General features: G+C 38.4%; 1 protein-coding gene across 1 annotated transcript in view; it reads right to left on the reverse strand.

Moving 5' to 3' along the window:
• Window positions 1-14,539, reverse strand: part of MNS1 (meiosis specific nuclear structural 1) — a 41,132-nt gene that overhangs the window by 10,854 nt on the left and 15,739 nt on the right. The window contains exons 4-6 of the mRNA XM_044662375.1: window positions 5,187-5,416; window positions 4,518-4,734; window positions 4,321-4,428 (exon numbers count right to left, since the gene is read on the reverse strand). Coding sequence (XP_044518310.1) covers window positions 4,321-4,428; window positions 4,518-4,734; window positions 5,187-5,416 — 555 coding nt within the window. The remainder of the gene's footprint in view (window positions 1-4,320; window positions 4,429-4,517; window positions 4,735-5,186; window positions 5,417-14,539) is intronic.

Below are 14,539 nucleotides of genomic sequence, written 5' to 3' on the forward strand. Positions count from 1 at the left end.
TTAGAGGTGTAACTTTCTATTCTGGTAACAGGCTGTCTCTAACTCAAAGGAAGGAGATTTTAGATAAAATAAGAATTGGATTTTTTCCAGCTCCCATATAGTTCCACGGTGGTGATGTGGCCACCCTAATATAGGAAGAGTGCCAGGTCAGAGCCTGGTGGGGAAGGGAGGTCAGATTTTAAATCTGGATCTGAAATTTATTCTCTGTGTGACTAGGGGCAAAAACCAATAAAAAAAAGCATTTATTAAGTACTTACAAAGTACCAGAAATGATGCTAAACACTGAGGACATGTATACAAAAATGGGGGAGACAACTTGTAAGTCTACATGCCCACAGATATATTATAGGCTCGCACATACCTATACAGGTGTGCAGACAGCTTACAGAAGTTTGGGGAAAGAAGGCTTGTGTAGAAGGAGATAGTGAAGCTGAATTCTGAAAGCATCCAGGAAGGGCAAGAGCCAGAGTGAAGGAGGAGGGCATGGGAGGTGTGGGTGGAGATGGAGACGGGAGTCCCCACGGGGAGGAATAGCAAGGGGGACAAGGAGGCTGGAAGGCTAGGACTTCCGTACTTTGGGAAGAGCTTTGAATCTCGGACAATTCAGTTTCTATTTGGCCCCAGAAAGGGCAGGGAAGCACTGGAGCCATTCCCCGGGCAGGCGAAGGGAGAGGAGGAGGGGGAGATGGCCACCCGTCCCCTTTAGGAAAATCACGTCGAAGGCAAGCCTAAGAATGAAGCAGGCCTGCAGGAAGAGGAAGAAGGGAGGACGCTCCTGACCACCCTGCAGTTGTGTGAGTGCAGGTAGGCGACTCGTGCAAGTGAAGCTGTGGAGACAGAGATGAGATGTGGCAAATGAGTGGGTACGTGGGGAGAGACGTCAGGAATGACAAGGCTACCAAGGTAGGCGACTGGATGAGGGTGCCGGGCAGCAACACAGCAATGCAGAAGAGGGGAAGGCGGAGGAGCGCTCACACGGGACATCTGGTTTAACTGAAACTCAGCGAAGAGACCGTGTGTGGATCAAGAGACAACTCACAATCTTTCTAAGCCACAAATTCCTCATTTTTAAAAGGGAGATAATGTTACTAGAATTACCTGTTTCACAGGGTGACTGTTAACATTCGTCATTACAAACTCCTATATAAATGTAAACTTTTGGGATTACTATAGAAAAACACTTAAGATGAAAGATTTATCACTATCTCTTTACATAAAAATGATTATGAATTTCCTATTAAAATTGGCATTCTAAAACTCTATATTGAGCAGGAAAAAACAAAATGCAGAATCTAGAGCAAGGGCACCCACTTAACTTAGATGATAACATTGATGCATCCGTGCTCATGTCACCATGTGTATGTTCATGAACATCAGGATTGCAGTAATTGCATAGAGCCGAGAAGAAATGAAGACAGCTCAGTGGAAACAAGGAAAGAGTATTATATGGGTAAAGTTAAGAAGCTTAAATTGAGAATGAAGCCATCTATGCTTTCCCATGAATTTTTTAATGTTCTACCAGTGAAAATCTTATTAATTTTGTTGATTGGTCGCAAAGTGTGAGATTCTTATAAAAACTATATTGCACAGAGCCTCCTTCCTGGATTTGGACCAAGAAACCGGAGTCATTATCCATTCTTGCCACAAGATGGAACTCTCAGACACTTAACTCCATTTAGAGCAACTTTGCTCAGAGAAATCTAGGTGTGAAGTTAGTCAGTTAGTTAGTTCCCTTGGGATATCTGATGGATTAGAACCCTGTTCTTTGGATGGTTTATCCTAAGGACAAGACACTTCTCAAACAATCAAACATTTCTTAGCAGCATGGTATAGTAGTGGGAAAAAACATGAGATCCAGAGTCACACCTCAGTTCTGTTCATCATTTTATGGCCTTGGATGAGTTACTTATCCATAGTTTCCTCATTTGTAAAATGGGATGACTAGACAATGTTGATCTCTAAAATTCCTTCTTGATGATAAATCTATATACATAAATGATAAATTTGTATACATAAATATGTGCACACACACATATGAAAAGAGAGAGAGACAGAGAGAGAGAATTAACCAAAATTTCTTTCAAGGAGGAATCATTAAGAAGTATCCTCTCAGGCACTTAGTACAGTGGATAGAGTGCCAGGCCTGTAGTCAGGCAGATCCAGGTTTAAATCTGGCCTCAGACATTTCCTAAGCTAAGTAGCCCTGGACAAGACACTTAATCCAGTTTGTCTAACCCTTGCCCTTCTATCTTAGAGTTGTTACTGAGGCAGAAAGTAAGCATTAAAAAAAAAAGTATCCTATCTTTTTTGATCACTTCTCCATTCCCAGTTTTCTTCTGTTACCACTAAATAGGAAGGCATAATAACATCAAGTAAAGCAGGCCAAGCTTCAAGAAACTTCTTATGTTTAAATCTCCTCCTTTTGGCTGTTCTCTTGGCAGCTAGGAAGCTAGCACTGGGCTGGGAGTATGGAAGATCCGAGTTCAAATACAACTTCATATACTTACTACCATATAGTTCTGTGTAAGTCACTCAGTTTCCCCAACTGTAAAATATATAATAATAGCACCTCCCTGGGTTACTGTGAGGATCAAACAAACAAAGTGCTTAGCAGAGCACCTGGCACATGGTAGGCACTACATAAATACTCTCTTCCTCTCTCTTCTCACTACTCTGCAACTTCTTTTTAATTGATCTCTTCTTGTTTTTTGTTTTTTTTCAGGTCACTGAAACAGAAAACTGTTTATTTACCAAATCCTGGCTTTTTCTTTTTCTTTCAAGTAGAATCAGTATCTGATGTGAAGAGGATAAGTAGTTTTCCCCCCTGTTCTCACTACTAGCTCTAAATGAGCTGTTCTTTACTTTATTTGGAGTACTCCCTTCAAGTAAATATTTTTTTGGCTCAAGCCTCTTAGACTTAAGCTGTATGAAGACTATGGATGATTCTTCTCTTTCCATTGATCAACCTGACCACCCTTTGGGTCAGTATTCCTCTAGCTTGTTCAAAGCTCAAATTCCTGCACATTCTCAATTTGTGAGACACAAGTTTGCACGGATTTTGCTGGCTTCCCCCTAAACATCTACCTCCCTTGGAAATGTGCATTTCAATACCTTAATTTAAGATTACTGTTTCTTAAGCTTGTGGGCCTGGAAGCCAAGAACTATATTAATCTCTCCTGCATACAGATATATACATTGATAACAAATGCCTGTTGAATAGCACAATGTCTTCAAATAAATTGAACAAGGTTCAACCCCTAAAAGAACATAGCCTATATCTAGAACAGTATGGGCTCTTTGTCTCTAGTTCCTGGAATCTTCCTGCATTTTATACAAAAGCAAATCAGTAAGTGATATAAAAACTGGGAAAATGTAAAAAGTTAGAAATGGTTAGAGAAAGAAATCCTAAGTTTTTCTCATGCTTCTAAAACAGCTCCTAAATGCAAGAGGATTCCCGCTGACTTAAAGCTATATGGCATTGGTGGTAAGAGTACAGAAGAGGAGGGATCACGACTGTTGGCTTGTAGTGAGTCACTTCTTATCCAAATCACACTGAAATAACTAACACATTCAGATGGGGCAAAAGATGAATATAGGTGCTACTCTAACGAATATATGACTTATTTCTAAGTAATAAGAAATAGATGGCTCTAGAAAACGGACAATATTTCACTCAGTGCCCCCTCTGCCTCTAGTAGCATATTCCCTTCTATTCTAATGTCCCTGGTTGGGTCTGCGGAGTCCTTAAAACCTGAAGGAAAACTTAAAATCCAAGGTCATGTAGTCAGAATAAAAATGGTTCCTCTGTTTGATAAGCCACACTATATTTGCAGCTTCACACTAACAAATATGCTCATATTCTCTGCATTTTTAATTCCTTTCTTAATATTTCTACTATAATTATGAAAGTCATAAATGGTTGACATAGTGCCTAGAGATATACATAGAAAATGCCATTTGGATGACTGATTGAAATATCCTGATTTATGATAAAATAACACGACCTATTAATATTATGTAATCTAAATGTTTTTATCTCTAGAGTGCCAGGCCTGAAGTCAGGAAGACTCATCTTTCTGAGTTAAATTTGGCCTTGGACACTTACTACCTCTGTGACCCAAAAGAAATCCTGAACCCTGTTTACCCCACATCTGTAAAATGTTTTGGAGAAGGAAATGGCAAACTATTTCAGTATCTTTGCCAAGAAAACCTCAAACGGGGTCATGAAGAACTGAACATGACTGAAAAAAATGACTAAAAAAAAATCTGTAGAGAATATTATACCTTGTGTCGCTCATTTTGTCAACTACCAACACTTACCTTGCTTTTTTTCTTATCTAACTCAGCTTGTTCTACCTCATATAAATCTAGTCTCATTTGTTCTATATCAACATGCTCCTGCTGTATTTTCTGCAAATGCTGGGCAATCTAAGAAAGAAAAAAAATTTAAATTGTTATAAGACACAACACACATTTTAAAGAATTTTTCTAATTTTTAAAGCTAAGTATATAAATACCAAATTCTTGTACTGCTGCCTTTTTTCCTCTAGCTCTAGGGCTTGAGCCATCCGCTCTTCTTCTCTCTGCTTCTGGAGTTTGGCATATTCTAAGATTTTCCTGTTTTCTTCCTCCATTTCTTCACGCTTCTTCATTCGCCACTGAGCTTGCTCTTCTTTAAACTTTTCTATATACTTATGAGTTGCAACCATTTTTTCTAATTGTTGTTGTTTTTCCCTTAAGTACATATCCAAAAGGTTAGTATTTCTAGTGATAAATATAGCCAAACGCAAAATATATTTAAAAAATAACTAGTTTCTCTTTGACTTTTAACAAAAATGGAAAAGATCTGTGATTTCCCAATTACCTTTATACTTGTAATTTATGTAACTATGCTGTGAGAGATCGATATTTAGATGTTGGTAAAATGCTACATAAAAATTTTTCCTCCAAAATCTACTCATGACATGTCCTACTGATTTCTGAAAACAGAAGCCACCATCCTTTCTTAACTGAATTCTAATATAGGACTCTCTGTCAAAAAAATTCACTGAGTGACTCAAAATTGAGATAGTAATAATTTAGGAAGGAACTCAATTATCATATAACAAAAAATAAAAAAAGAAGATAAATCTTGAGTTAATCACAAATGAATAGGATTTTGCATAGGAAAGGTTGACTAAACTCACATTTTGTCTTCTTCATAGACTTTTCTAACAATTTCATTTATCATGAATTTTTCGTGAAGGAATTCTTCATAAGCTTCTTGCTTCTTCTTCTCTTGCTCTTCAAGCTGTTTCTCGAGTGCCTGCTGGTACTTAATTTTCTCCTTATAACGCCTAATTTCTTCTTCGTTCTTTTCCTTATGGAATCTTTCCTCTTCTTCTTTCATAAGATGGGCTATTTCAGATTCACGTTTCTATCATAGAAAAATGGGTTATTTCATGTTTCTTCTTTCTAATTCAAACATAAGGAACAAGCATCTTAAAATGCACATAATCTTTTAAAAATCTTACTCTCTAGAATGAAGTACTAAACATATACTGTAATATTTTTATTATAAAAATGTATTTGGTTCCCTATGATCAAATTGCATATATACTTAAGAATGAAGATGAATTCAATATTAGTGAAACAACATAATCACATAAAAACAAAACTGTGTTTGTTATAAAAAAAACAAAACAGAAAGATTTGGAGATGCAAGGAAAATCCTAAGGAAGGCTTTTCAGTTTTTTCAAGATGTCTTTATACTGTCCCCTCAGTTCTCACAAGGCAGGGGTGATTAAGGTAATGCAAAATAGAAAATAGAACTACTTTAGGCAAAGCTAATTGAGAAAAGCAGACACATGCCTGTTAAGTCTCTTACAAGGGCAATTATATATGTATATGTGTATATATACATATTTATATATATGGACATATATACATGTAAACATGTAAATATACTTATGTAAATGCTTTATAAAAGTTCCATATGAAAGACGTTTTATATAGTAAATTCCATTTTCTCTTGACCCTCTCTAGGAAACAGAAGATACAGTTCTCAGAAGATACAGCCTCATCCATAATAGGTTACTGGGAGGAGAGAGTACCTGGCACATAGTAAGCATTATATAAACATTTATTCCCTTCTCCTCTAAAAATTATTTAGGCATCAACATACAATAATACATTTGAAGGGTAATTTTCTAATCAAATAATACTGTATTTCCCAATGTGACAATATAAACACTTATGGGGTTATTTTGACATTAAAAAATTGAAGTTTAAAGTTTTAAAGTTAAAGGTTTAGTATTGTAAAATGTGTTAAACTGAATAGTCCTGAACTCACAGGATCTCAGAGTTAAAGGGGTTCTCAGCAGCCATGGAGCCTCTGCCTCTCCTCTAGGGAGGGGAAACCACATTGTCTCTCAAGCTAACCCACTTCAGATTTCTGATTCCAGAGCCAAGATGGTGGAGTACAAGCAGGGAAGTTTGAAACTACCATGACAATCCTCTAAACCAATGTTTAATAATGCCATAAAATAAATGCAAGAGTGAAAGAACCCAAAAGGAGACAGAGTGAAGCAACTTTCAGGAAGAGACATACCTAAAAGGTAGGCAGAGAGCATCTGGGGCCCTGGGGTGAGAGGGCAGCACAGACAGCAGGAGGCTCACCAAGGAGTGAGGAGCAAGCCAAGAGCAAGCCACACACCCCCAGCCCACATCTGAGGTTCCAGGTTCTGAACCTCAGCCCGAGGCAATATCTAGACCTTGAGACCCTACCCGGGCAGATAGAGGTCCAAGCCAACATACACCCCTTGAGGTTCCAAGCAAATCTGCAGTGGGGTCCGGAATTCCAGCCCAGGGCAGTTTGTACTGGAGCAGCCTGATCTGTGTGGGCCCAGAGCAAGGCCCGGAGTCCCAGCTAAGGCCTGTGATGAGGACATAGATCCCAGTTTGGAGTAGCTGGTGGACCCAAAGCTGAGCCTCTCATCAAAGGCTCAAGGGCAAAGCAATCTACTTAATGTGCATGACCTGATCAGCACAGAGTGAGATCAAAAGCTTCACCCAAGCTTTTGATCTGATAGATCCAATTAAAAGATATAAGGAAGGAAATTACATCTTATAAACTATAAACAATGAAATAATTTCAATACTAAACACATATGCACCAAGTGGTATAGTATCCAGATTTTTAAAGGAGAAACTAAAGGAGCTTAAGGAGGAAATGTAAAACTATACTAGTGGGGGACCTCAACCCTTCCCCTATCAGAACTAGATAAATTAAACTAAAAAATAAATAAGAAAGGGAATTGAATGGAATTCTAGAAAAATTAGAGTTAATAGATATCTGGAGAAAATTGAATAGGGATAAAAAGGAATATACCTTCTTTTCAGTAGCACATGGTACATATACAAAAATTGACCACATACTAGGGCACAAAAACATTGTACACAAATGCAGAAATAATAAATGCAACTTTTTCAGATCATGATGTGATAAAAATTATAATTAGTAAGGGTTCATGAAGAGATAAATTAAAAATTAATTGGAAAGTAAATGATCCAACTCTTCAAGATAACCCACTCCACTTGTGAATAGCCTAAAATATTAGGAAAATTTTCTGGATTATCAAGCCTTGCAGCTTCTACTCCTCACTCATGATTCTGTTCTCCTGGACCAAAGAGAACACAGCTAATCCCTCCTCCAAAATGAGAGCCCTCCCAGTCCTAGAAAAGCTATCATATCCCCTTGAATTTCAGGTGGCTAGGTGGCAAAGTGGATAAAGCTCTAGGCCTGGAGTCAGGAAGAGCTGATTTCAAATCTAGCATTATAATACTTATTAACAAGAGGGACCCTGTTTGCCTCAGTTTCCTTATCTGTAAAATGAGCTAAATGACCGCATAGCCTGTGTATGTATGTGTGTGTATGTATATATATATATGTGTGTGTGTGTGTGTGTATATATATATATATATATATAGTTAGTAAATTGACTTCTAAAGATTCTAGAAGAGAAAATTCCCCTGAAGATTCATAAGTTTAATTTCTTTTCTTCCCTTTTTTAAAAAGAGTAGTCTACCATACCCAAGGCTAGAAGTACCAAGGCTACTCACAATCTTACTACTGATTGGCACAGGGGCTTTGGCCTGTTCCACTTCCCACCTGGACCATTTGCCCCTCCTCAGGCAACTTGATGGTCTCTTGCTCCCAGAGGCTAACCATATGGATGCTGCATTTTGGGCACTATCATCAGCACAGCCCACTATATTTCTGAGCTCCTGAGTTCCAGAGATCCATTCTCTCAAGGAGCTACAATCACAGCATTTGTGCCACTACACTAGTTTGGTAAAATTTCTAAAATTCAAGACATTGTTCCCTTTATATGAGAAATTCATCCTTCCCTCCACCCCCAAAAAAAAAATTCTAGGGAAAATAAAATTCTGCTTTAAAGAAAATTTTGAGTTTTAAAAGCAGAAGCAGAAAACTTATTTCCTGTACAGAAAGGGTTTTTTGTTTTGTTTTAAGTTGGTGAATTTTAAATCAGAATTTAAAAGAATCCTAAACTCAGAGCTCCCATTGATCACATAATCTTTGGTTTCTCATATGCTTGTATAATTCCAAAACCTACTCTTCACCTTCTTATAACCTCTAGGATTTCTTCCCATCCCCACTGTTCAGGTTCTACCCATTTTAACAATCTTGGGTCCTACCAATTTAGACTTCTTGCTCTTTATCAAACATCAGGCTCTATTCTCCAGGCCTTAAATGCCTTCTTTACTCACTTCCACGTTATTTGTTCTGCATATACTTTTTATGTCTATGTAATTTCCTTGGAAAGAATTTAAGACCTGAAGGGCAGAGACTATTTAGTTTTTTGTCTTAGTATCTCCCAGCTGCTAGCACAGTTCCTGACACAAAGTAGAGCTTTAATAAATGGCTGATTTGTTAATTCATTCATGCTCATCAAAAAATTAGTCTAAATTGCTGTCTTTACCTACTTTCTGCCCATTTACTTTCAAACAAGTGAAATCTGCTTATGGCCCCTCACAGTCCACTGAAAGTGTTCACTCAATGATCACCAATGACTTCCTAAAAGCCAAATTCAATGGCTTCTTTTGAACTTAACTGGGCGTTTGACCTTTCTGCATTATTCTTATACCTTTTATTCATGACCAACACTCACTTTACCCTTGCCTTTAATCCTACACTTTCTTCAAGGCCCAATTAAGCTTTTCTAACTATACCTTAACTCTCAGCAGTGACTCCTTCTGGAAAACTAGTTTGCCACTTGTTAGCCTGAAGATCCCAGATAAGTCTTAATTGTGCCACAGTTTCCTCATCTGCAAAATGACAGAACCAATGGCTTCTACATTTCCTTCTAGCACTAAATCTGAGGTCCTATAAACTCTACAGTTCCTTTGAATAAACCTAGGAAATGAATTTTTGTGCTTTATGAAAAACAACGCATGGTGCTTTATATATCACTTGATTTCAATCTACTTTGCTTGCTTCATCCAATTCAATAAAACATTTACTAAACATCTATTATATGCAAAGGCCTGTATTTATGAAATGAAATTTTCCATTAAGAGATACAAATTCCTTATTAATTTCAAAAACTACTTGTCACTTTCTTATGACCTCTAGATCTTCCCATCCCCATAATTCTAGCTCCCACCTGCTGCCTTATGTTGGTATCTTTTCTGCTGTTCCTTACAAATAGTAACTGGTGCCCAAAATCTGTCTGTAGTATTGAAAAGCATTTAGAACTTGGCATATACTACTTATCTATCTCTTTAGGTTCATGCCCTGTCATTTTTGTCAGGAAGGTAACACACACCTATGACAATATCACTTCTGTTTCTACTTCCATTTATTTGAACACACATGCTTTTTCTTATGATTCTTCTCTCAGATTCCTGAATTTCCTTACATGAAAATATTATTAACATAATACTATATAGCCTATTCCCATTTTTAACTTGTATTTCAGTTGAAAAAGTATTTCCATTTCAAACCAAATTCCTGTCTCAAATCTCAATAATGTTTATGATATAAAAATATGCCTCCTTGAATTAGGCTCTCTACTTCAGCCTACTTATTATGCAAACTTTGGGCATTTCTTTATAAACATCTGAGGTCTTGTGTTTCATTGCTATTTTTCTTCATAGATATTTACTATGTCCTGTGAATTACCAGTCCTATCCTGCTCTTTTTCCTCCTGTACTATCTGTACCTGTTATACTCTTCTGGGACTGGCAGATCTATTTGGGCATTTCCTTCTTTTTCCTTTCTTTTTTAAAGACCTTTTGATTAGATTTGCATGACTCCAGATAAATATGTATTTGTCTACCCTTTCTAATTATAATCCAGCCCCTCATTTCTATGTGAAAAACAATCATAGCCCTAAAATCAAAATTTCATTCTCAGAGACTATTCTTAGCCAACTATCCATTCTCAGATCTGCTTCTCTCTTATGAATCCCTTAACTTCAATACATAATAATAATAAAAAAAAAACAGCAGGTTATGATGGTGGCAGAGTAAAAAGCAGCTGCTTAACCTCTCCTAACCCAAACACATAGGACTCCTCAAGAAGACATAAAAACAAATCCAGACAAATGAAGGGACCCCGCAACAGGGCGCAGCATTGAAGGTACGTGGAATTAGGGCAATTCCATGCTATAAAGGGGTGAAACAGTTCTCACTAAAACACAAGCTGAGCAACCCCCCTCCCCCCTACACCACCTACAATGCCAAAGCCAGCGCAAAAGTGTTAGAGCAAGTTTGGGGCACCCATTAAGTCCTTGGCAGCTACCTGGGATCACCAGGGCCTGCTCCTGAGAGCAGCAAGACTTAAGACCCCAAGAGGCTAAAGAACACATGGACTTTGAACACAGACCCTGAGCACAGGCGCAGACGTGGATCCTGAGCTCAGGCTTGGACCTTGGGTGGGGACCCAGTGCAGAGGGGTGCATGACTATGGAAGCAGCACCCTGAGACTGTTAAAGGAGCTTTGGGCAGAGGAACAAGCAAGGGGACCACCAGGAGGCTTGACCCCAAGAACAACTAGATCTGAGACCTCAGGAGCCTAAAGAGTGCAGGAAAACCCTGGGTGTGAGGATAAACCTGAGAGGACACTAGGCTAAAAATGACAAGCCAGGGACAAGAATCCCAAAAGAGAAATATCATCAAGAAGAAATCTGTAACACTCAACAACATTGAAAGGATCCATAGATGACCCTCTACACTAGACCCCCCAGGAAGATAATAGTCAAATTCAAGAGCTTCCAAGTAAAAGAAAACATTTTACAAGAAGCCAGAAAGAGACAATTCAGATATCAAGGAGCACCAATCACGATCACACAGGATCTGGCAGCCTCCACACTAAAAGACCGCAAGGCTTGGAATATGACATTCAGAAAGGCAAGAGAACTGGATCTACAACCAAGGATCACCTTCCCATCAAAACTGACTATATACTTCCAGAGGAAAGTTTGGGCATTCAACAAAATAGAAGATTTCCAAGTATTTGCACAGAAAAGACCAGGACTAAATGGAAACTTTGATATTCAACCACAAAAATCAAGAGAAACATGAAAAGGTAAATAAGAAACAGAAGAGAAAATAAGAAAACTCATATTTTTAAATATGCCTCTTTAAGGGCTTCAATATATTTGTATACCTATGTGGAGAAATGTTATGTGTAATTCTCTATAATGAACTCTATTTGCTATTATAGTATTCACTATTATAGTAATTAGAATAATTATTCATAGGGAGTGGTTGGAGTACTAAATGGTCTAAGATGATATGGGGGGTGGGAAAGAAGGGGGTGAATAGAGGAGGACACCAAGAGAAACTTGAAGGAATAAGAAAAATAGGATATTCTATTACACACAAGGAGGGCATGGGAAGGGGAGGGGATGAATACTGTTATAAGAAGGAGAGGAAGAGAGCATTAAGAGTTAATATTTAAACCTTACTCTCAGTGGAATTAACCCTGAGAGGGAAGAGTAGCTATATCCATTGGGATATAAAACTCTATCTAACCCTACTGAGAATGTCAGAAGGGATAAACCAAGGGGAGCAGGGGAGTGGGGAGGTCAAAAAAGGGGGGAGGGATTTCATTAGGTATTAAAAATAAAAATAGAGGAATAATAAGGGAGGGGATAGAAAGGGAAGTAATCAAGGGAGGGGACAAGGGTTACTGGTTTAAAGCAAACCACTGGTTTAAAAGGAAATAGTGTAAGAAGAGGTAGAACTAGGAGAGGATACCAAAATGTTGGCAAATACATAACTGATAATTATAACTCTGAATGTGAATGGGATGAACTTGCCCATAAAATGGAAGCAAATAGCAGAGTGGATTAGAAATCAAAATCCTACCATATGTTGTCTACAAGAAACACATATGAGGCGGGGAGACATACACAGGTTTAAGATAAAGGGCTTGAACAAAATCTTTTGGGCTTCAAATTAGAAAAAGAAGGCAGGAGTGGTGACCATGATTTCTGACAAAGCCTAAGTAAAAATAGATATGATTTAAAAAGATAAGGAAGGTAATTACATCCTGATAAAAGGCAGTATATAGACAATGAGGAAATAACAGTATTCAACATGTATGTACCAAATGATATAGCATCCAAATTCCTAAAAGAGAAACTGGCAGAGCTCAAGAAGGAAATAAATAGTAAAACCATACTAGTGGGAGATCTAAATATTCCTCTTTTGGATATAGATAAATCAAACCAAAAAATAAATAAGAAAGAAATAAGAGTGGTGAATGAAGTCCTAGAAAAATTAGATTTAATAGATATGCGGAGAAAAATAAATAGGGACAAAAAGGAATACACTTTCTTTTCAGCTGCATATCGTACATTCACAAAGACTGACCATGTAATAGGGCATAGAAACATTGCAAACAAATGCAAACGAGCAGAAATGATAAATGTAACCTTCTCAGATCATAATGCAATAAAAATAATAATTAGTAAGGGCACCTGGACAGGCAAATCAAAAACTAATTAGAAATTGGGAGTTCAGGGTTAAGATGGCGGCAGAGTAAGAAGCAGCTCTTAACCTCTCCTGACCAAAACATACAAAACTCCTCAAGGGGACATAAAAACAAGTCCAGACGAACGGAGGAACCCCACAACAGGGCACAGCGTGGAAGGTACGTGGAATCAATCGCGGGCTGAGCAACCGCCCCACCCCCACCCCCTCCACACTCATCTATAGCTCCGAACCCAGCTAAAAAGAAATAGGGCAAGTTTGGGGCACCCATCGAGTCATCAGCAGCTCCGGGACCTGTTCCTGAGAGCAGCTAGACTTAGGACCCCATTAAGTCAAAAAAAGCACGCGAAATCTGAGCGCGCGCGGGAGCAGGACACTGGGCGCAGAGTGCCGGCTGAGTAGAGGCGTGGGTGGAGGCAGAACTAAAGCCTAAGTGGGGAACCAGTGCAGACGGGTATACGACTGTGGAAGCAGTGCCCTGAGACTTGTAAAGAAACCTCCAGCAGAGGATCAAGCAAGAGGGCCCACCAGGGGGCTTGACCTTGGAAAAAACCAGAACTCAGACCTCAGGAGCCAATAGATTGCGAACAGACACTGAGCCCGAGGATAAAGCTGAGAAGCTGCTGGGCTAATGATGGCTACTCAGCATCAGTTGGTTCAGAAGAGAAAGAATAATAACAAAAAGAAGAAGTCTTTAACACTCGACAGCTTTTACACAGAGAAAATCCAGACAACCGAGCAAACAGAGGAGGAGAACAAACAAGCATCCGGACCCTCCTCAAATAAGGAAAACTCCTCACAAGCTATGGAAGAGTTCAAAACTGAGATTCTGAGGAAAATGGAAGAGATCTGGCAAGAAAATAACAGTTTAAAAGGTAGAATCTTGCAATTGGAAAGTGAGGCTCAGAAATCAAATGAACTGATAAGCAAATTGAACACCAGAAATGACAAGATTGAAAAGGAAAACCAGTCCCTAAAGGCTAGAATCGAGCAATTAGAAGCTAATGATCTCTCAAGACAACAAGAACAAATAAAACAAAGTCAAAAGACTGAAAAAATAGAAGGAAATATGAAATATCTCAATGAGAGAGTGACAGACCAAGAAAACCGGTCTAGAAGAGACAATTTGAGAATAATTGGTCTTCCAGAAAAACCAGAAATTAATAAAAACCTGGACTCCGTACTAAAAGAAATTATTCAGCAAAATTGCCCTGAAGTCCTACAACAAGAGGGCAATATAGACATCGAAAGGATCCATAGAACACCCACCATATTCGACCCAGAGAAGAAATCGGTTAGAAATATTATTGCCAAATTCAAAAGCTTTCAAGCAAAAGAAAAAATCTTACAAGAAGCCAGAAAGAGACAATTCAAATATCAAGGAGCACCAATCAGGATCACACAGGATCTGGCAGCCTCCACACTAAAAGACTGTAAGGCTTGGAATACAATATTCAGAAAGGCAAGAGAGCTGGGCCTGCAACCACGGATCAACTACCCATCAAAATTGACTATATATTTCCAGGGGAAAGTATGG

Source organism: Gracilinanus agilis, chromosome 2 (genome assembly GCF_016433145.1).
Source record: "Gracilinanus agilis isolate LMUSP501 chromosome 2, AgileGrace, whole genome shotgun sequence".
Lineage (NCBI taxonomy): Eukaryota > Metazoa > Chordata > Mammalia > Didelphimorphia > Didelphidae > Gracilinanus > Gracilinanus agilis.